This window comes from Osmerus eperlanus, chromosome 6, assembly GCF_963692335.1.
Source record: "Osmerus eperlanus chromosome 6, fOsmEpe2.1, whole genome shotgun sequence".
Lineage (NCBI taxonomy): Eukaryota > Metazoa > Chordata > Actinopteri > Osmeriformes > Osmeridae > Osmerus > Osmerus eperlanus.
Window position 1 is genome coordinate 21,133,115 of NC_085023.1, and position 22,402 is coordinate 21,155,516.

Here is a 22,402-nt window from a genome sequence, read left to right on the forward strand (position 1 = left end):
GTATGTGTGTGTGTGTGTGTATTATGTGTGTGTGTACTAAAGACACAGGGCCATATGTGAGTGGAAGGCCAGTTTGATCCAGCAGTTAGTATGATCACGTCCATGTGATCCCTCTTTGTCTGCAGGCATTGTTGTAATCCACTTCCAGCGAGCCCCTGGTGTCCCTGCGGGGCTGGATTTACATTTACATTTACATTTAGTCATTTAGCAGACGCTCTTATCCAGAGCGACTTACAGTAAGTACAGGGACATTCCCCCCGAAGCAAGTAGGGTGAAGTGCCTTGCCCAAGGACACAACGTCAGTTGGCATGACCGGGAATCGAACTGGAAACCTTCGGATTACCAGCCCGATTCCCTCACCGCTCAGCCACCTGACTCCCTACTGGATCCCAGCTAACAGCTCGTTTGGCAAGGAGAGCTGCTGCTCAGGTGAAGCCCAGGCCTGTGTTAGTTCCAGCGCCTGGCATTGGGTCAGACACACTGTAGGAGGCTCTCAACTGGAACGGCTGGCAGAGTCACACACTCCTCACTTCTCCCTCAGTCAGACCTCCTGCCTGGGAGAGGAGGCCGTGGATCTGAGGCCAGCGAGCGCTGCTGCCTGGGGAGGGAAGCTCTCTCTCCCGGGCGCTTTGTTAGGACCTTTCGTTCCGAGGGAACGCAGGCACAGCCCAGACACGGGTCCCTGCACGCCGATCGAAAACACTCCACTATGTCAAAGAGAACACTTTGTTCTCGGATTGTGCGATGAAGCTCTGATGTGATGTTTGATCTTGACCATGGCAACCATACCACAAGCACGGACCATAGCAACCATCCCATAACCACGGAATGCTCCCTGCCCAGCCAGCCTTCAAGACTGCAGCAAGTCAGCAGTGTTTGGGGTAGATCGGAGGGGTCACTATGGAAACGCTCACTGAACAAAAAGACAGTTTGCACAACATGGAGGGTGAGGGAGGGTGGGAGGGAGGGAGAGTGGGAGGGTGGGAGGGAGGGAGAGTGGGAGGGTGGGAAGGAGGGAGGGTGGAAGGGTGGGAGAGTGGGAGGGTGGGAGGGAGGGTGGAAGGGTGGGAGGGAGGGAGAGTGGGAGGGTGGGAAGGAGGGAGGGTGGAAGGGTGGGAGGGAGGGAGGGTGGGAGGGAGGGTGGAAGGGTGGGAGGGAGGGAGGGTGGGAGGGTGGGAGGGAGGGAGGGTGGAAGGGAGGGAGGGAGAGTGGGAGGGTGGGAAGGAGGGAGGGTGGAAGGGTGGGAGAGTGGGAGGGTGGGAGGGAGGGAGGGTGGGAGGGAGGGAGAGTGGGAGGGTGGGAAGGAGGGAGGGTGGGAGGGAGAGTGGGAGGGTGGGAGGGAGAGAGGGAGGGACGGAGGGTGGGTGGGTGGGAGGCCCGGTTTGTGGAATGAGGCCGGTAAAGGTGACCTCTGATCTGAGGATCTGACATGCCCGGCTTCACTGAGACCTCGGCCACGACAGGGGAACTGTACCCTCATGGTTCAGCGACAAAACATCAATATTATGAGGAGAATTCCTGCCGGGCCATATGTGGAAGGAGGTCCCTGCATGAGCTGACACCACTATGTACTCCTCCTCACAGATACAAGAGCGAGACACACACACACACACACACACGCCTGTGAGAGAGACTAACAGTAGTATACTGCTTCTCCTAACCCCACCTGCCTGTCATCCAGTGAGACAGGGCTCAGTTTGAGTCTCCATGCAGCCGTCATGTCGACCAGGGGTCCAGGACCAAGGCACGCTAGCTCCAATTATAACCCAGCGGTTAGGCTTCCATCACAGGGAGCTGCCTGCCACCACAGCCAGGCACACACCAACTCTGCTCCCTGTCAACTGACACCTTCACCATCCGATCCGACAGCAGAAGACCATCCAGCATCCCACTGGTAGAAGCTGTGACAAAGAAGGACTGTTTCTCTCTCTGTAGTTGTGTGTTTGGGGGGAGAGATTGACACACCAGGGCGGCCTTGAGAGAGATGCTTGACTTGACAGGCACAGGAGGTAGCAGAACGTTATGACAATGATGTAACAAATGGTATGTTAATCAGCGTTACACACAGTGAGCTCACAGCACACTGTCCCATTACGACACAGCGTTAATGAAATCGCCCTCTGTGTGCTCTCACACTCACAAGTAACAACCAAGTAAACACACACACACGCGCAAACACACACACGCAAATACACAACTATGCAATGGTGGGTCTGGGAATCAATAATAGGCTCTTGAGACAGTATTGCAATGCATCTAGGGGGTGAGTGTCCTTTTGTGAGGAGAGAGAGATGAGGGCTCTCTGGGGAAGATGAGGTAATTCCCTACTGAGCCCCACTCCTTCTGCCCACACACATTCACACTCTGAGAATATTCATTAGGAGCACACCGCACTCCAATTAACTGATCAGGAAGCCACACATCCAGGTGTGGGTTGCACCTGGTCTCCAAGAAATCCTGCGTCTCCTCTCGCAAATGGATCAAGATGATTATAATTCACTTCTCTTCCTGAGTCGGACGTCCTCACACCCTCCTCCCTATCTCTCCCTCTCCCTCTCCCTCTCCCTCTCCCCCTCCCCCTCCCCCTCTCCCTCTCCCTCTCCCTCTCCCTCTCCCTCCCCCCCTCCCTCCCTCCCTCCCTCCTCCCCCTCCCACCTGCTGTGTCAGGCTCAGTCTTCCTCTGAGAGGTGTTGGTGTGACTGAGATTCAGCAAACACACGGCTGAAGCTAGACACAAAGAGAACCTGCTGGAACCAATGCTGGCTGATTGACTGACTGACTAGCTGACTGGCTGGCTGGCTGGCTGGCTGGCTGGCTAGCTAGCTAGCTCACTGACTGGGTGACTGGATGACTGGCTGACTGGCTGACTGGCAGCTGTCCTGTTATATTGACCAGAGAAAGAAGAGTTCCTGGCTGGCAGTCACTGTCTGGGTAATTTGTTGTGAGACCTCTCAGCATAGAAGGAAAAATATGTCCATCATAATGGACACAAATGTACAAACACAGCTGTTTGGTCATGTCCTCCTGCTGCCTGTTATATCTAACCTGTCCCAAGACATTCCACCATGTCTCCACAATCAACATCATAACCATCCATCTAAACTGGAACAGAGTGTCCTGCTGCCGTGGGACAGAATACGGGCCGCAAATCATTTCTGAACATAGCGCAGCACAGGTGCCTACTGCACTTACATAGGAACAGAGCAGACAGTCTTTTATGTTGACAGAGAGAAGAATGCACACGAACACACACACACACACAGACACACACCCACACACAGAGGTGGCAGCTTTGGTCACCTGTTGCCGTACTGCCTTGTCGGCAGACTGTGTGTGTGTGTGTGTCTGAAAGACTGTCTGAGTTAGCGAGACCATGTGTTTTATCAGTTGCTGGCGCTTGTTTGAACGGAGCGATGATGAAAGCCAAGACAAACACAGGGGAATGTCAACGCAAGACTTGAGTCAACAGATGGAGACTGAACTCTGCCAAGGACCCCTGTGAGAGCAGCCGATGCCTGCACTGAGGCCCGCGCCGCTGACCCCAGCCGTCTCTACCCAGCCGTCTCCACAGACGAGGGGTCACCAGGTTCAGCTCCACAGGAGGTCGGACCAAAAAAGTTAAAGGACAACTAACCCTTTTCGATAGGAGACGTGAGCAGAATTGGAATTGTGTCTGTGCGCACTCGTTGAGGGAAACAAGCTCATAAAGAAAGGAAACTCTAGCAGACTGTTTTTATTTTATTGGAGTCAAGTCAGCTGAGCATGAAGTACTGAAGCAGTCTGGGTAAATACTGTCTTTGCAGCAGCAAACAGGCACAACCGCTACACCTCTGCTTAGATAAAAAAAACAACAGGAAAATACATTGTGGTTGGCGGCATGTTTGCCTACTGTTTTGACTAAATTATTCATACCAAGCCACAGGTACTGGCCTTGAATATATCACTGAGATTAGTACTTGTGCAATTTATGCATTATTTTACGTCCCAGTAAATCCTTTGGGGGTGGGAGGGGGGAACAGTTGTGCTGAGAGATACTGTAAGTGCACAGTGTCTGCCTGAGTTCTCCTCTCGATGATTCAGTTTGTGTGGGAATCCAGCAGAGCAGTTGAACCTCCATTGACTGGCTGTGCTGAGGCGTTTTCCCTTCACCCTGCTACAGCAAGGCTGAACACTAATCCTCAGGGGTTAAACAGGTCCTCTAGGGTTTTCCTTTCCTGGGAGAGCTGGGGGCGGCTGCTCTCTCTCTCTCTCTCTCTCTCTCTCTCTCTCTCTCTCTCTCTCTCTCTCTCTCTCTCTCTCTCTCTCTCTCTCTCTCTCTATCTCTCTATCTCTCTCTCTCGCTCACACACACACACACACACACACACACACACAACTTTAATGTATTTGACAGAACTTTGGCATAACTTCCACACTATTTTGGAACTCCACTCGACTGGTAAGATTTGATCAAAGCCATGGTACAGTACAGTAAATATGCCATGCCTTGCGATCTCTCTTTCACATTAAGGATGCATAAACCATGAAAAGTCACAGGAAATCCAAAAAGAACCTAGAGGAATACATTAAAGAGAGTAAACAGTAAAATGTCCCAGTGGCAAGTGAGAGAAGGAGACAGTGCTTGGTGAAACACTTACAGCGCTGTGAACACCTCGGCTGTGCGGTGTGTGAGGCTGTGGGGTGTGTGAGGCTGTGGGGTGTGTGAGGCTGTGTTGCTGTGACACGATGGCCGAGGTAGAGACCCTCCCTCTCTCTCGCTCCGACACTCCTCTCCCTCGGATCGTTTTAAGACAGAAAGACAAAAACACCAAGGAAACGTTGCTGCATGCTCTTCCTGTCTCTGCGGCCGTTTGTGTCTGGGTAGTGTGGTGTCGACACACAGAGTAAATCCCCCAAACCTGACCTACTGTAGAGCACCGACCACAAACACACCCCGGTGACATGCCAGGGAGAGAGAGAGAGAGAGGCCCTGTCCCCCCCCCCTCTATCCCCCCCTCCCCTCAGCCCTCCCCCTGTCATCTACACCTCAACCGCAAACCAGCCAGCACTTACAGTCTAATGGGTGGGTGGGCAGGCTGAGAGCGCTCCTTTCAGACCAGTCATAAACATCCCCTCAGTTCAACTAGGCCTCCTTTCTCCTTCTGTCATCACCCTCTTCGTGTTGTCTTTGAATGTGGAGAGCAACATGTGATACCCCTGGGCTGGGGCTGAGGGGAGCGGCCGGGGCAGACAGGGAAGGGCTGACACCTTCACGCCGTCAGAGCAGACCGGGGCGTCGCACCAAAACACCTTTCGGATCCACTCTGGTGCCAATTAAGCGTCTCAGGTTCCTCTCCCTTTCAAGCGCGTCTGAAGCTGAAAGTGTGGAAGTGGGAGACGCCACTTTGAAAAGCTGTCATCTGCACCTGAACAGCTACAAAACGTTCCATGGGGAATTAAGTAAAATACTGAAGATGGCTTAATATAGCTTTAACTAGACACATCTGAAAAACTGCTAATCCGTAGGGAATTTTGTAAAACACAGAAGAAGGTGTAATATAGGCTTAAATATACTCTATTATACAGTATATAACAGAGTATGTGGGATCACTCTATTATGTACTATATATTATAACACATATAACCAGGCAAATACGATTTCTAAATGCAACGGCATCAGAAACAACATTTGATACTGAGACAACAGAGAAGTGAACCATTGTTCAGATGTCACAGGAATACGATGAGTCATTGAAACAATCAAAGTAGGACCGGTCTGTGTTAATGTTTAACACGGAGAAGTGAAGCCCTTTGATGGGGCAGATGACAGATCAGTGTGACTGACACCTCCCTCTCTTTAGAACACCTTTCTTTCTAAAAGTTGTCCCCGTTTCCTGTGTGTCTGCACTAATCACTGGGGCTGTCATGCTCTCCAGGTACCAAGGGGCTTCAGATCTGCTCTGGAGTGGCCCAGAGCAGGCTGGCCTCACCTCAGATAGCATTAGCACACACTTCCTCTCCTCAAAGCTCCCAAACCAAACTAAAACAAACATCCTATCCTTCCTTGAGGAAGACCGAACTTCTAATCTGTTAAAAGATCTGAAAAGGCTGTAAATTCTCAACTAAACCAAACCGAAAGGACTCTTCTCTCTGATCGTCAAACGAGCACCAAACAGAGTCCACTGTGGCGGTAAACGCTACAATATAACTAAAAGAATGTGATAAAGATAGTAAGTAGGCTAATTATAGATTTAGTGCTAGAATGGTAAACTAATTACAAAGGGAGAGAGATGCTTCAGTGAGTTACATTAGTGCTGAAAGGCAGACTGTGAGGCTATTGTATGCTGATCCCAGCTTCTATCTTCGTCCTTGTGTGGATTGGCTGTAGGGGAAGAGCGCTCTATCTAATCTGATCCCAGGGCATTGTTCTGGAGGTCATTAACCCTGGGGGGTCTAGGGGGTTACCGCAGAGTCGACAAGTCACCCCCTCTCCCCCCTTTACCTCTGTGTTACCCCCCCCACACACACACCCCCCAATCCCTAACCCCAACCCCACCTCCCCATGGACACCACAAGAGGAAACCAAGAAAACAACTTAAGAAAACAAAAGCGGAAGGGAGAGAAACAGCCGAGAGGGCTGTTTGCAAGGGCCCGTCCTTCACAAACACACAGCGACCCTGCCCGCTGACCTGGGCCCCTGGGCGGGCCAAAGCGCCAGGAAGCCGGCCTCTGTGGAGCTTGTTGTTGTTGGCCGTTTCTCCCCTGGTCAGTGACCTGCGGGTCTCTGGGGATGAAGGGGTTAAACCCTAACATCTGGGATCTGCATTAGAAAAGAGGAGAGCATCTCCCTGCATGGCTCAGCGGAGACCCCGTCCATCCTGACCACTGTCCCATGTCGACGGGCGCTGTATTCATATGCGTCTAACGCCGACAAGCTGCTCTGGACAAAGCCCCCTTTAAGTTGACTATATTGGAAAATACGCCGACACTCGCGTTTCCACAGAAACCCACATTCTTACACACTCACTGACCCGCAGTCTCCTGCACAGGCCACCTCACGTTCTCTCCCCTCTTTCTGGCTCTCTCACATTCAGGCACGGTGTCAAAAACAGACCATTCATATAGTCCATCTGCATGTATGGGAACTGCATAAAGGCTCTGTGAAGCCCAGGTCTGTACCTGGAGCAGGTCTGGTCCTGTGAAGACGCCAGCCCACAGGCCCACAGGCCCACCTGGGAGGAAGAGGAAGCCTAAGGCATTCAGATTTGTGCTGATTGCCCATACTGGATAAATATGCAAATGTAGCAGAAGGTAAATGAAAAACAAAGCGGGTTTTTGGCAGGGAGCTTCAACATGTTCCCTTTCATTTGGCACGTGTTCAGAAGCGAGCGGGCCTATCAATAATGAATCCCAGTCAGAGAGAAAGGGAGAGAGACGAGCGAGCGAGCGAATCATTCTCCCCTCTCCCCCAGAGTCCTACAGCACTTTTTGGGACTTTGTATTTCATACAATCCCTCTCTCTTTCGATACACATACACACTAGGAGAAACTGACAGATAAGTCCTTGGAAAATTGAGGAGATGACGGCATATGGATCAGTTAGCGCTCACCGTACAAATCCGACAAACAAGTTTGAGCTGGAAACACTGGGAAATGTAGGGCTCGCCCTGGCACGCCATAACCTCGGGCTCACACGAGCTACACAACAACGGCAGATATCTAATCAATCACATCCAGTGAATCTAATCAGTTGCATGAGGAACAAGACGACAGCACGGTCAGAGCAAGCCACCACAGACCCCCGTCCACCACACTCTGTTGTTTGGTTGTCGGCTGAGCCAAAAAGCACTTTCGCCCCCACTTAACAATATCAAGTGGTTTAATAAACTTAGCTATGCTGGCCCCCCCTCCACTCCCCCAGAGAGATGGCCCGGGGGGAGGGGGGGCTCATCAGAGTCCTTCAAAGACTGTGTCTGTTGTCAAAACACCCTGAGATGGGACAGACCCTGAGATGGGACAGATAGAGTGAACTGCATCCTTGGGAAAGAGGATTCCTTCCTCCCCCCTTCCCCAAAACAAGAGGCGACCAGAGCAGGCCAACAGAACAGACTTCCCCTGGTCTTGAGATAACAGTAACCTGAGTCCTCCATCCTCTAGTGGGCCTCTTTGTACGTCTGAGAGCGGTTCAATCAGCAGCCGCTGACAGACACATGAGCAGACGAGCGGGTCTGAGGTAGGGTCAGGAGAGGGGTCTGTTGTAGGGTCTGTGATAGGGGCCTGGTCTGCGACCCCGGAGAGGACACAGGGATCAGGCCAGGATGTCCAGGGGTGACCTCTCACCTTCCTGAACTCGCCACTGACCTTTGACCTATGAGCAACACCTGGCCCACGGTGATTACTCATGGGACATAGCTCAGGACTGACCTGGAAACCGTCTCCACCGCCGTCGGGGATTATCAGGAGGAGATAACTCTTTGTTTTTCCACCTACTAGCTAACTGGTTAGCTACATTGAGACGCTCTCAAGATCTTCGCTTAAGTGAAACAAGGGCTCCACTTCTGACGCCGAGCAAAATATCAACGAACAAACACACGAGTGAAGAGGTGCGCTTTGTCGATTAGATTTGGGCAGATGCTCCAGATTTAAGAGCCTTCTCAAACAGCCTCTCAAGCCAGGATGACAACAGCAGCCTTCTGCTTCTCTGGTGTGCTCTCCTGCCCTGACTTGACAGGGCACCGAAGGTCTACAGAGGTCATCGGGCTCCAACGCTCAGGCCTGTTAATGCCCTGTCCCTCTCCCCACACCCTAACGGCTGAGTCCAGGCCAGGCATTAGCAGATGAGGAGCAGATGGGACCATCTAATATCAAAGTAACCGGGAGACAGCAAAGAGGTAGTTAGAAGAAGAAAAAAAAAAAAAGGAATAATGACATCACTGAGTGATGAATGCAGAGCGAATCACCGGATCTGGTATATCAGTGCGCCCTCTCAGATGCTACGTAGCTACGCTAAGAGACAGCGCCAGGCTGTGGGAGCTAGCTGTGAATGCTAGGTTGGTGAGCAGGTGTTAGCCTAGTGAACATAGTAAGCTTCTCCAGAGAGCTGGGATGAGCTGTATCTCTGGTGACTGAGTCAGGGGGGCTAACCAGGGCTGGGGATGAGGCAGGGAGGGAGATCGTGCTGTCTGGGTCAGCTCTGCAGGGCTACTGCCTCACTAATGGGGTGACTCACAGCGTCAGGGGGACTAGGAGAGCAGATGTGCTGTTTGGACTCATGTAAACGATGACTGGGACACTAAACGGCCACGAGGTGAGAACATTGATTGTTGGATATTTAGGTGGAAGGAACAGGTGATGGCTAAATGCATGCTAACACACTAACAAAATCAGGCTTTTGATTTCATATGTATATATAAGACCAGTGTCTGACTAGTGATAGTTGTCGCTCATGCTCTCTCATTCTCTTTCCAATAGAGCATCTATGCACTACTGTTTACAGCCCAGTTCTGACATTGACGCTTTGAATGCTTTCTTCCTTTCTTCCACTCCCCCTAGCGCACTGACGCAACACTGCACCCTTCATCACGTCACATACAGCGAGAGGGGAGGAGGGCGAGAGAGAGACAGAGAGAGAGAGAGAGAGAGACAGAGAGAGAGAGACAGAGAGAGGGAATAGCAGGATAGAGCGAGGCCCCTCCTCCAAATGACATCAGCGCTCTACTGAAGCAGAGCTCGAGGCAAATGTAACTCCACACTTGTAGTGCGCTCTGCCCACGCGATCTGTCCTCCTGCTCCTCGCTCCTGACCACAGCCAACGGAGTGTGTATGTGAGTGTGTGCGGACACCAGTAAACACACTAGTGCTGTTACAGAACCTAGACCAGAGCTAGTTAGCACTGAGGTTTGTGGATCTGAAGATATATCAATTTTCTGGACTGGATTATCTTTTTACACTAACTGCTTTCGCAGAGGATACAAAATTCAAATTGATTTCCCTTTTTTGTTGATTTTACAGGTAAGTGTGTATCATGTTGATCTGTTGTGAGTTTTGGAGGATGTATTTGTTCTTTTCCTCTATTCCTCTTCTATTTTGAAAAAAGGAAAGAAAAAGACCAGATTGAAGAGAATCTATTCGTCCTTTTAAAGAGAACAGTTCACACCACATTTCATTCGGAACAGTTCTGGTGCTACGGTTTTTCACCACGATCTCTTAGCATCAAATCGATGTATAACCGACTGGCTTATATGAGTTGACATTGTAACGCTATAGAATAGACGCACTTTTACACACACAAATGAAAACAAGAGAAGGTCTAGTGTTTAAATGATGGGAGCTTGAGATACGCATCTTATCAAATACAACTCTATGCGGTAAAAAAAAGAAAAAAGTTGTGCGTTCGTATAAAGCCATAGATTAAAATATGCATTATTAATTCTTGTGAGGATGTTTCTATAACCTCACCATTCGTTCTGAACGTTACAGACCGCAGTAGACGCGAGCTCCTATTCTATATAGTGTGTAAGTCTGTCTCAAACGGAGACCAGTTTAGAGACCAAGGTTCCTATCCCCATGTAGGTATTGTTACTATGGCCCGATAGACTGGAGATCACAAGCACTAACCCATGGATTGCAAGCAACAGGGACCTCGACAACTTTATTGCCTCGTTCATTCCACATGGATTAACTTGCACTTGGATATAGGGACAATGATTCGTTGGGATAACTGTAAATAAAAACCAATCAAAACGGATAATCTAAACTGTAGACTAAACACACTCAATCTAGTCTGGGAAGACACCCTAGTGAGTGTCTGAAATTACGATGCTGATCCGGGAGAGCGGAGTTTGACACTGAGGGCAGCTAAGCTTCTGGGAAAACTCCGTTAAATGCGGCTCTCACAGCCGGTGGGCGCTTGTGTCTCCGCCAAAACCAGCATATCTACATTGACCAACTGCTCCTTTCCCTTTGCCCATTTAGCGTTGTCACCTTGTGTGTCGCACAGACGACTATCGCATATCTGGCGAGAAAAATAAAACCTATTTTACAAACCATGTTCCAGAAGCGCTCGGCCAGACAATCCTCTCTGTACAGACTACCGCGCAGCACGCACACAGAGAGCCCAGTTTCAGTGGATCTTTACCGCAAAAAAAATTTGATTTTCACGCCAACATAAACCAATTGGTTTATGTGGGCCTTGTGTTAGTAGCCAGCAACCTCGAACAGCAGGATAAGCTTAAGACACGGCAGCAAACCCAGTTAGCAATCACATTTCTTTAATGATTTTTATCTCTAAATGAGCGTCAAGCAAAAAAAAAAAATACATCGTGGCCTAGGGGAGAAACGCGCCTTATCTGATGAAGTCTATTGCATCAGTATACTGGCTACGTAAACCAGCCCCAACCACTGTAGTCAAAATCAACCTATGCTACATATTGCTAGGCTACTGTCGGTTTTCTAATACAGACGACAACTTAAACCCAAGTCTCTGTTACCTGAACTTCCCACAGTTTATATAAATCAACAATAGGACATTTAAATCAATTGTCATGGAATCTCTCAATCGTCATATGATGATTTATATAAATTAGGCAATAAATCACTGAGAACTAGGACTATGGGTCTGTAAGACACATGCCTACATGTTAATGATGGCAATCCACATCGATCTTTATAGTGTGGTGTGAAAGGCCGTCAACTATTTGATCCTAATCAACATCAAAATAAATGGCCATGAAATGGTCTGATTCCAATACACTACCTAAATATCAACCCGCTACTGAGGAACACTTTGTGTTAGCTATTGTCATTAAAACTACTGAGAAACAATGAAATAAATGTCTTGTTTACATGCAAGTCAGGAGGAGAGAGCCCATTGTCCTAGTGTGATACACCGGGGGCAAAAGTCAACAGTCAATTGCTTTCAGGGGAAATCTACAATGCAGGATTACCCACAACCAGGTCACAAGAGACATCATTTGTAATTCCTGAATATAGAAAATAATACAATATATATATATATTTTTTTTTTTTTTGGGGGGGGGGGCATTTCAGTATAAAACATCTCAGACATAAATTATCCAAACAGATATATACATTTCAATCATCAGAACCAAATCAGATATCATATTCAACATTTTAAACTTATTTATTGTCATTAATTCCCCACTACCAATTTAAGAAGAACAGTGAACCAAAAAGCTCTTTTTAGCACCAAGGGAAGGCCTGCCTTCTTAGGTCTCAAGTGTTGAGTTTACACTGAGGCTAGGCCCACGCTTAACCCTAGCCCAGTCTTAGACAGTAGGCCCTTTGTGGCCTAGCGAAAAGTGTTTGTGGTACAGTTACCACAAGCACACTACAGAAGCACCAGGGCAGGCTGTGTGTGTGCTGGTGTGTGTCTGCCACTCTCTCTCACACACACACACACACACACACACACACACACACACACAGGCCTCGTCTCGCAGTACCTACCACCCCCATGTGGGGAGAAACCATGAAACTGCAGATCTCTCCTTTCAGGCTGGTACAAAGGAGACAGACCCCCTGTCCGAGCCGACCCCTCTCTCCCCCTGAAGGGGCCTAGCGTCGTACGTTCAGCCCGTCTAAACACTCCGGTAGGAGGTTACGTAGCACATTTTAAAAACTGCGAAAGATTCTCTGTCTTTCTCCCCCAAGACTGAACCCAGCTCTGTGTTTCTCTGTGCGTTCAGATGTGACCATGAATGTTCTTTTGTGTCCGCGCACCACAGTAGGCTAAAGCTCGGCTTGCCTAACGTGATGAGCACAGACGGTTGGGCTGCCTCGGGTAACAAATATATTATTCACCGTAAAAACTCAAATCTGCTCCTCTGAAATACAAGCCACAGGGAAAGACAACATAACTTCAAATACAAAACCATACATTGTCGTCATCGGTGTAAACAGAATCCCACATAAATATGTGCTTGTTTTTCCTTTGCTCAAAATGCAGAAACCAATATATGATAGAAATTTATAAAAACTTACCTGACTGCCAAAAATATGGAGAATCGAGTGCACTGCAAGCCTTTCAATATTTATATTACAAGCTTACATAACATACAAGTTTCAGTTAGCACTAAGATTCCAGTTCTGTCTCAAATCTAAACTGCAATTTAGAATAAATACAAAACCAACCATATAAACAATAATGATTTCCCCATGGAATGATGTACAGTGAATTAAATTAATGTTAAGACTCATGAATAATTGAACACAAGTCATTATACTTTTCCCCCAGTTTTTCCCCCCATATATAATCAATGTTAATTATTCTTAGCAAAAAAAAAAAAAGAAGGATATCATAATCTGAAATACTTTTGACAGGCATGAAATTATTTTTGCTCAGTTACTCTTTTTTCCAGAGTCTTCCTTTCTGAATCTTTGACCGGGGGGCATCAAGTCCAGGGCTCTGTTATTCCAGACGAATGTGCACTTGTGCGTGTAAATCTCACTGTGGCTATCGCTGTCTAGCTTTGTGTGTGCCTATCTCGCTCTTTTCTGAAAGGTAACTAGCCCTGGTCAACACGCACAGTTTTTCAAGGATGCTCAATTGAACTTTGCTAGTTGAGATGAAATGGAGCAGAAGGCGGCTCCATGACTGGAGAAATCTCCTGGCAGCCAGGCGAGCCTATTAGACCAATGGAGAGAGGCATCCATCACTAAAAACGTTTAATCCACCTCCCTCTCTAAAAAATATTCAGTGTGTGTTTTTGTGTAAAATCTAATGAATTGGAAAGCGCTAACGAAACAAACTGCCTAAAATATCAGAACTTTTACAGCTACTGACTTAGCCATTGGAGCATCTAGCCCCCCAGAGCCATTTCCAAGGCCCTCATGCTTGCCTTGTAAGGAACACTAGTGAGGGGCAGAGTCTACTGAAACACGATGAGCCTGGAAAAATCTAATCTGCTAGGCCCAGCTCTAGGACTGGTCACCCTCTACCCGAAGCAAGATCTGCTAAAAAAAAACCCCAGAGATACATCTTTCACTACCTAACTAAAACCACTAACCATCTCACACTAACCACTAATTTTCAGCACCACAACCATATCAGTTATGTTTCAATGGGGCTTGTTTGGTATGTCCATACATACACTCTCATAGGTAGGTTTGAGTCAGCCTTGAGTGAGTAACCATGGCCTCTGTTCATTTCACTGTCCATTGGATCCTGAGTCAGAATCCGTCATCTCAGATGCAGGCAGCTAGGCAGGGTGATCCAGCTAAGGTCACAGGAATAAGAATCAGTGGGTTGTGCGCCTTGATATGCTGAAATAACTCTCATACACACAGAAGAAACTAGAACCCCCCCAAAACAAATTCATCTTGCAGATAAGCTTGTGATAGTTACATCAGCAGACCATACCGATCTGAACTCACGTTCCTGCCTCTTAATTAACCATCCGCTTTCTGAACTGGAATACTGTGAGTCAGGTTATTCCTCTGGTCAGGTTCTTGTATCTCAGAAGTTTGCATCCGATGTTGGTCTGCAGAACTCTCGTACTAATGTAATACCGGACACAAGGACGTGTAACGGCAGAACAGAAGGAAAGGGTGTTATTATTAGCTGGTGTCTCAGGGCCAGTAATCGAGTTACAAGCCTCTCAATTCCCTAATCTTCCCCTTGTCATGGGCTACAACTGTTAAATGGACGGGATCTTGTTTCTCATTTACCTTCACATGTTTTACAGCACACGTCAGTAGAGGGGGGGTGGGGGGGCTGACAGAAGGACACAACAGCCATTGTGTTGTCAGGGGAAACATAACATTTTCCTTGGCGGAGGAAATTCTATTTTTAACAGCAGGGCGGCTTGATAGAGGCTGTATTCATAGTAGGTCATTAGAAGGGGGGAGGTGTGTGTGTGTGTGTGTGGGGGGGGGGGGGTTGAGGTAAAGGGCTGAGGGGTGACAGGGCCCTACAGGGTGGGACGACTAGCCTTGTATTCATAAGCTCCGCCAATGAGTCTCATCTCCCACATACATTTCTGAGAGAATGCAAAAACGGCTTACTCAGACTAGACGGGGGAGCAGAAGCTTCACTGTGAGATCCTTCCTCCTGTCTGCAGGAGCCCTTGGGTTTCTCCTTTGAACGGAACACACCAGATTGCGTTCCTGAATCTTAGTTAAAACCGGGAGCCCCGAGCAAGCCTGGTCGAGTCACAGAAGACCCAGCTGAGCAAGGCTGCAGGGACCAAACCACCATTGTTGTCAAGGTCTGGATCGGCGGAGCGTTTCTGTATGCTAAGACATTCTTTTCTACCATCTCCATAGAAAAGGAGGGAGGAAGAGAGGGAGGGGCTGTTAGGGTTAGGAGGGCGTGAAAGGGCAACACACACAATCATAGCTCCGACTAGATTAGTAGGGAAACATTTTTGGGGTTGGTTTTGTATAAAATAAATAATGAATCCTCAACGGTTAATCTGGGTCTCTCAAACTGCGTCCACTATTAAAGACAGGCAACCAAGGCTTTTCAAAGAGGTAATTTTGGCAAAGCGAAAGAAATCCCCTGGTACACAGACACTTAATAAGCTTTAAGGCCTCTGAAAACTGGAGAGCATACCCTTCTCGACCCTGCTTCTACGCTATTTTCAAACTGCCAGATACGGACCGGCACACAATGTATATACGAGTTCTGCACACACATACTTTCAACCATCTAGGCTACATGGATAATATACAAGTATATTCATACTAAGGTTCAGAACATTGCCTCTTTTACATTAGTCATGTTTAGTCTCATGTTCTCTGCCTTGCGTCACTTGAAAAGAGAACACAAAAGGTGTTTGTGCATTTAAATGTGTTCGGTATTCGAATGAAGCAGACCCCAACGACTTCCATTAACCTTCTGTGCTTCCTCTGCAGCCTTAAGAATGATTCATTTTTTGCGTTGCTTTCTAAATGTGTCTCTCCGGTTGTTTTGCAGACAGTCATCCCAGCAGTGGAGAGAGAGTATCAGGACACAGCATGAGGCTGCAGTGAGCAGGTGTACGAAGGAGGCCGGGCCTGGAAGGATATCTGTCCTGTCCTGATTGGCTCCTTGGGGGAGTGAAGTTTGGGAGCCCTACTGTCTGAGGAGGGACGATACGAGCCCTGGATTAATGCATGCACAGACTCAACCAGGGAGCAGCGGATTCTGGGTTATCTGCAGGACTGGAGTACACCAGTAACGGGGCTGGGTTGAGCCGGTGCCGGTAGGAAGTTGTTATGGCTCAGTCCAGCTTTGGATCTGCTCATCATGACCGGTCTGTCTGACCACAGAGACAGGAAACCCCTTCTCTTGGAGGACCCTCAATGAAACACAAAAAGATCTAATTTGGGGTTAATGCCGCTGAGCTGGACGATTGAAAGGGCTCTACAACCACTGGGATTTTTAAAATATTTCTTAAAATCGCATGCCTTCGCTATATAGGCGAGCCTGAGCTTTGTGTACGAGTGGAAATGCTTTTTTCTATAGGCTTATCTGCCATGGCAAAGCCTTTGATGGCATGAGCTCCTAACACAGAAGAGGTCATCGTCCGAATAAGGCTCAGCTCAGCAAGGAGTGACCGGGTCAGAATACCATCAGAGGCCCTCTGGACAAACTTTCCTCCTTGGTGGGGATAAAAGGAAAAAGAATCGTAAATCTCGATTGGATCTTTGGAGGCTTGAGAGGATTTACCGTTTCTTCTAAATCAGGTATGACACATATGGAGGCTCCACCTCTTTACACCTCACTGACCAAACCACCATTTATAATGAGATGAGCAGGAAGACGGGTCACGACATGAATGCATAATTAAAGTAATAAATCAGTATTAGACTAATTAAAAATGAAACCACACTCCAGTAGTCACGGAAAAAAATAAGTAATGAAAGACAAGCTGTTTGTACCTCCGGTTTGGAACCATAACCGAGGAACTGGTTATAAAGCGCATGAGCAGTGGGGTAGAAGTGTATTTTCTCTCTGCAATCGGTTAAAAAATTAGACTTCTACAAATGAAATGTGACTGAATGGTTTTTTTCATGTTCCACGTTTGACATCTGTGTTTATACAAAAACGGCCCACATGCCCAATCAAGCACAAACTGCAACAGATAAGAACAGTAATCTACTGGATAATTGCAGAGATCTCATGGCCCTCACATACGGAGCTAAGTGTGCAAAAAGCCACCAGGAATTTTTTTTTTTAAGAATCTCCTCAGAAGACCGGTTCTACCCAGATTGTCACTCATTGAGGAATTTTATCTCGACACGTATTTTTCCCGTAAAGTGAGATGTTTCCTGCGCACCTTGGGTGGAGCCAGATAAATAAAGAATGTAAGTGTGGAAAGAGATAGGCGATCATCTAACAGGGCAAAAGAGCATGTCAGTTCCACAACAGTTCATCAACAAGGCCTGACTTTGTTCACCCATGCAGTCTGCAGCCATGAAAGGCAGGCCTTGACATACAGGAGTGTGTTCCACAGCCCAGGCCTGCTATTACGTTTCACTAACTCAAGCCAAAAGCTGAGACACAGGGCTTCAATTCACAGGGCACACAAGTTGAAGGATTTCTCATCGACATACAGAAATGAAACAAAGAAGGAGAAAAAGCAGCTCGACTTAGCTATATCATTCACATTCTGTTTAAGTTTAAATGTTATTTTTCTTATTAGTGTGTGTTGTTGTGTTCCCAAGAAATTATTGGAAAGCACTGGTGATGTTTTCACTTAATGTTTTTTTTTTTTTTTTTTACTACAATTGGCAATCTTAACAAGGAACATACACATCTATTTATTAAGAGGTACAAATGGTTCATAATGCAGCATTTATTTAATGTGGAAAGAGCTCTAGGCATCGTTTTCAAACAAACAGCAATTATTAGAGCAGGATTTTGGCTCCCCTTTAAAGGCCTTGTGTATTAAATGTACCCTTCTGTCTCGTCCCAAGGGGTCCCTGAGTGATTAGACTGCCAGACAACACAGCCTCAAGATGGTGGGCCAATGCAAGACCTTCATCCTCTTCCTCATCAGGGTCGGGCTCCTGCTGGTCCTGGCTAACCCCCTGGTGACTTCAGCCTCCTGCCCCTCGGCCTGCCGCTGCGATGGGACCTTCATCTACTGCAACGACCGTGGCCTCACCTCCATCCCTACTGGCATCCCCCTGGACGCCACCATCCTCTTCCTGCAGAACAACCGCATCAAGAGCGCAGGCATTCCCACCGAGCTGCGCAAGCTCACCAGCGTGGAGAAGATATACCTGTACTGCAACAACCTGGACGAGTTCCCTACCAACCTTCCTCTGGGGGTCAAAGAGCTTCACCTGCAGGAGAACAACATCCGGATGATCACCCACACCTCGCTGGGTCAGATCCCCTACATCGAGGAGCTACACCTGGATGATAACTCAGTCTCGGCGGTGAGCATAGAGGAAGGGGCCTTCAGGGACAGCAACCACCTCCGGCTGCTCTTCCTGTCCCGTAACCACCTGAGCACCATCCCGTCGGGCCTGCCCATGACCATCGAGGAGCTCCGCTTTGACGACAACCGCATCTCGTCCATCTCGGAGCATTCGCTCCAGGACCTCATCAATCTCAAGCGCCTGGTTCTGGACGGCAACCTGCTCAACAACCGCGGGATCGGGGAGATGGCCTTCATCAACCTGATCAACCTGACGGAGCTGTCGCTGATGAGGAACTCGCTTACGTCTCCCCCGGCCAACCTGCCAGGCACCAGCCTGGAGAAGCTGCAGCTGCAGGACAACCACATCAACCGCGTTCCTGTCGGGGCCTTCGCCTTCCTCAGACAGCTGTATCGGCTCGACCTATCAGGCAACAACCTCAGCAGCCTGCCGCAGGGCGTGTTTGACGATCTGGACAACCTCACTCAGCTGCTGCTACGCAACAACCCCTGGCAGTGCACCTGCAGGATGAAGTGGGTGCGCGACTGGCTTCGCTCGCTGCCCTCAAAGGTGAACGTGCGTGGCTTCATGTGCCAGGGTCCGGACAAGGTCAAGGGAATGGCCATCAAGGAGCTCTCCACCGACCTGTTCGACTGCCCGGAGTCGGACGTGGCCCCAACATACGAGACCAGCACGGTTTCGAACACCCTGCCACCCTCCCAGCCCCAGTGGCCCTCGTTTGTGACTAAAAGACCCGTGGTGAAAGGGCCGGACCAAAGCAAGAACTACCGAAGCACAACCACTCCGTCGGGCAGGAAGTTCATCACCATCAGCGTCAAGTCCAGCAGTGCGGAGAGGGTGCACATCTCCTGGAGGGTGCTGCAGCCCATGACTGCCCTCCGCTTGAGCTGGCTGAAGCTGGGCCACAGCTCGGCCTACGGGGCCATCACCGAGACCATAGTGCAGGACGGCACCACAGAGTACCTGCTGACCGACCTGGACCCGGAGTCTTCCTATCGGATATGCATGGTTCCCATGGAGACCAGCAACTCTTACCTGTCGGACGAGACGCCGGTTTGCATCGAGACGGCGACGGCGTCTCTGAAGGCGTACAACCCCACCACCACTTTGAACCGGGAGCAGGAGAAGGAGCCTTACAAAAATTCCAGTCTGCCTTTGGCCGCCATTATCGGAGGGGCAGTGGCTCTTCTGGCAATAATTCTGCTGGCACTTGTGTGCTGGTACGTCCACAGGAATGGTTCTCTTTTTTCCAGAAACTGCACCTACAACAAGGGGCGCCGGAGGAAGGACGACTATGCCGAGGCCGGTACGAAGAAAGACACCTCAATCCTGGAGATACGAGAGACCTCTTTTCAAATGATACCCATAAACCATCTGCCGGTGTCCAAGGAGGAGTTTGTGATACACACAATTTTCCCGCCTAATGGCATGAGTCTGTACAAAAGCCCTCACAGCGAGAACAGTCTGAGCAGCAGGAGCTACAGGGACAGTGGAATACCAGATTCAGACCACTCCCATTCGTGATATTGAGTGTGGACATTTCCCGATGAGCGAGTAACTTGAAAGTGGCTTGACTTTTACAAAACACTGGATCTATAAGACTGAGGAAGCAATGTTCTGTACATTTGCCATATAATTTATATTTAAGGACATTTTACGAAGATGAAAGTTTCAATTGCAGGCTATCACTGAGCCTTCAGTGAGTGTTGTAACTAACTGCAATTCTATATTTTAGGGATTTGTAGTAATTTGTACTGTATTTCCTTTGCTTAAGGTTACCGACCAACTATAAAAAACTCTGTGTTCTACCGAGATATGACTTGTCAACTGTGAAAGTGGGTTTTCATTGCTGTGTTGAACAATCAGAATTTAGAGAACCTTGTAGTATAAGCACAGGTCATTCGTTTAACTATGTGGCTGTCGGAAAAACAAAAAGGCAAAAAAATTACATGACATAAAGTAGGGCGCAGCTGATAAACTACGAGGCAAGCCAGGCAGTCATGTTGCCCTTTTCCAAGGATGACCGTGCAGCGGTTACATCCATGTCCCAGAGACCCAGCGGGAGGATCTGGTATTCACGTGGAATAGAAATAGAGTAGAAATGAAGTGCAGGCTTTAGTTTTTTGCTTTGTTCGGCGTGTGGATTCTTATTATTTAGTGTGTGGAGGAAGAAGACCCTAACCCACAGCACAGATGTACCAGGAGGTTGTGAGGGTCTGCAGGGGACACAGGCCCCAGCACAGGGCAAATTAAGCACACAGACCTTTAGGAGATCTCCTCTCCTCACGTAAAACCAGAGAGGAAAGGCTGACATCCAGAAGAGCCTCCTCCCACTATCTTTATTTGGTGTAGCCAACAAAGGCCAAACTACAATGATGACATTCTTCAGTACCGTGTACCATACATCATTCTAATGTTGCTCTCAAACGTAAAAATACACAGGGCCAAAAAAAGAACAGTGAAATAGAACACGTTGGCGTTTTTTTTTTTTTTTTTTTTTTTTTTTAAAGAATACATATAGTGTCAGCAACTCCTTACAATGATTATTATTTTGTATTTCTTTTCTAATTGAAGACACTTTTATTTTGCCACAATTTCAAGTTCAATTGTTCTTTACAACTGAAACCAAAGTGCATTGTATGCCCTTTGGCCAGTCTTGTATGTGCCTTGATCCAATGCTTATTGTATTTAGCTTTTTAAGAAACAGTGACTTTTTTTCATACACACTTGAATATGAAAAATAAATATTGGTCATATTGCAGAATAAAAGTGGATAAGAATAAAAAACGGGTCTGTCGTCTCCAATCCAGCAGCCTTGTAAACACACCCCACCGTCAACACAGCACCCGGGATACCACAACACTGTATTTCTAAGAAAGCAGCAAACCTTGCAACATTTGTTCTTGATATTGTTCTTGAAAACACAGTGTTCCTCTCTACGGGCAGTCCAAGGAGCAACATCTGCTGCAGGCGGCTGCTGGTCTTTCGTGTGGTGAAGCCATGTGTGACTTATCCGATTGGCCAGAGAGGGAAATATCACTGGGAATTACAGTGCTGTAGCATTGGGCCTGTGGAGAGCTGGAGCTCTGGGGCTTGATGAAGCTCCCAAGCTCGCAGGGAGAGGAGTCTAATGACGGGCTAGCAGATGGAGAGAGGTGCCGACAGACCCTGGCTGGGAGGCTGGAAGCTGCAGTGGGTTGAGCGTAGGCACACAGCTCTGGGAGCCACCCTTTAATAACACGGCTGCTGCTGGCGCAGGAAGAGGCCTTCTAAATAGGTACACATCTAAGCACCAAGGTTATTATTATAAACTGAAACTGAAACTAAAACTACCCTTGAAAGAACTTTTTTTTGTGTGTGAAATATTTACTCTACGAACTTGAAACTAAAGGTACAGAACTGACTAGGATAAAAATAAGTTAGTAAACCGTAATGAAGTGTAACTACATGGCAGAACCTACTGTATGTCATTACAATGTTACTGTAGGTATATGGATTTGCTGTGTGGTTACATGGTAGTTAATGTAACCTTAATGTAAAGTGTTGACAAATTATGATACAATACACATGTTTTTTTCCAATAGTTTTCAATCGTCTTTGGTTGATCTGTGTTTTTTTGGCCCAAGTCTGTCATGAACAGAGTGGACTGTCATGGCCTTCCAAGAAAATTCTCTGAAGTTGTATATTGTGTACACTCATTTTCAGTTCAAACACTATAAACGCAAAATTTGTATTTTTGATTGCCTCCAAAATATTCTTTCTCGCTTCAAGTACTGAAACCGCAACTAAAATTGGACAAAAATGAAATGGGCAAATTTAGGCAAAACCAAACTAACGTAGGAAATGAACTCAAAGTAAACTATAATACAGACAGTGAAAGACAGCCCATACATTTACAAATAGTCACAATTAAGTGAGAGACAAAGATAAAGATTTCAGCACAAGCACCAATCATAGCGATTTATCACATACCCCATTCACACACCCACATATTCATCACACAGTCCCAGTTTTAATTATAGTCAAGGGA

At 47.8% G+C, this 22,402-nt stretch overlaps 2 protein-coding genes across 2 annotated transcripts in view; one reads left to right on the forward strand and one right to left on the reverse strand.

Annotated features, from left to right (window-relative positions):
• macrod2 (mono-ADP ribosylhydrolase 2) overlaps positions 1-22,402 on the reverse strand; it is a 325,831-nt gene that overhangs the window by 246,304 nt on the left and 57,125 nt on the right. The gene's annotated exons all lie outside the window — the stretch shown is intronic.
• flrt3 (fibronectin leucine rich transmembrane 3) lies at positions 9,741-21,839 on the forward strand. Its single transcript, XM_062464346.1, has 3 exons — positions 9,741-9,990; positions 15,917-16,668; positions 17,902-21,839. The coding sequence occupies exon 3, from the start codon at positions 17,944-17,946 to the stop codon at positions 19,894-19,896; it is 1,953 nt and encodes a 650-aa protein (XP_062320330.1). The 5' UTR covers positions 9,741-9,990; positions 15,917-16,668; positions 17,902-17,943; the 3' UTR covers positions 19,897-21,839.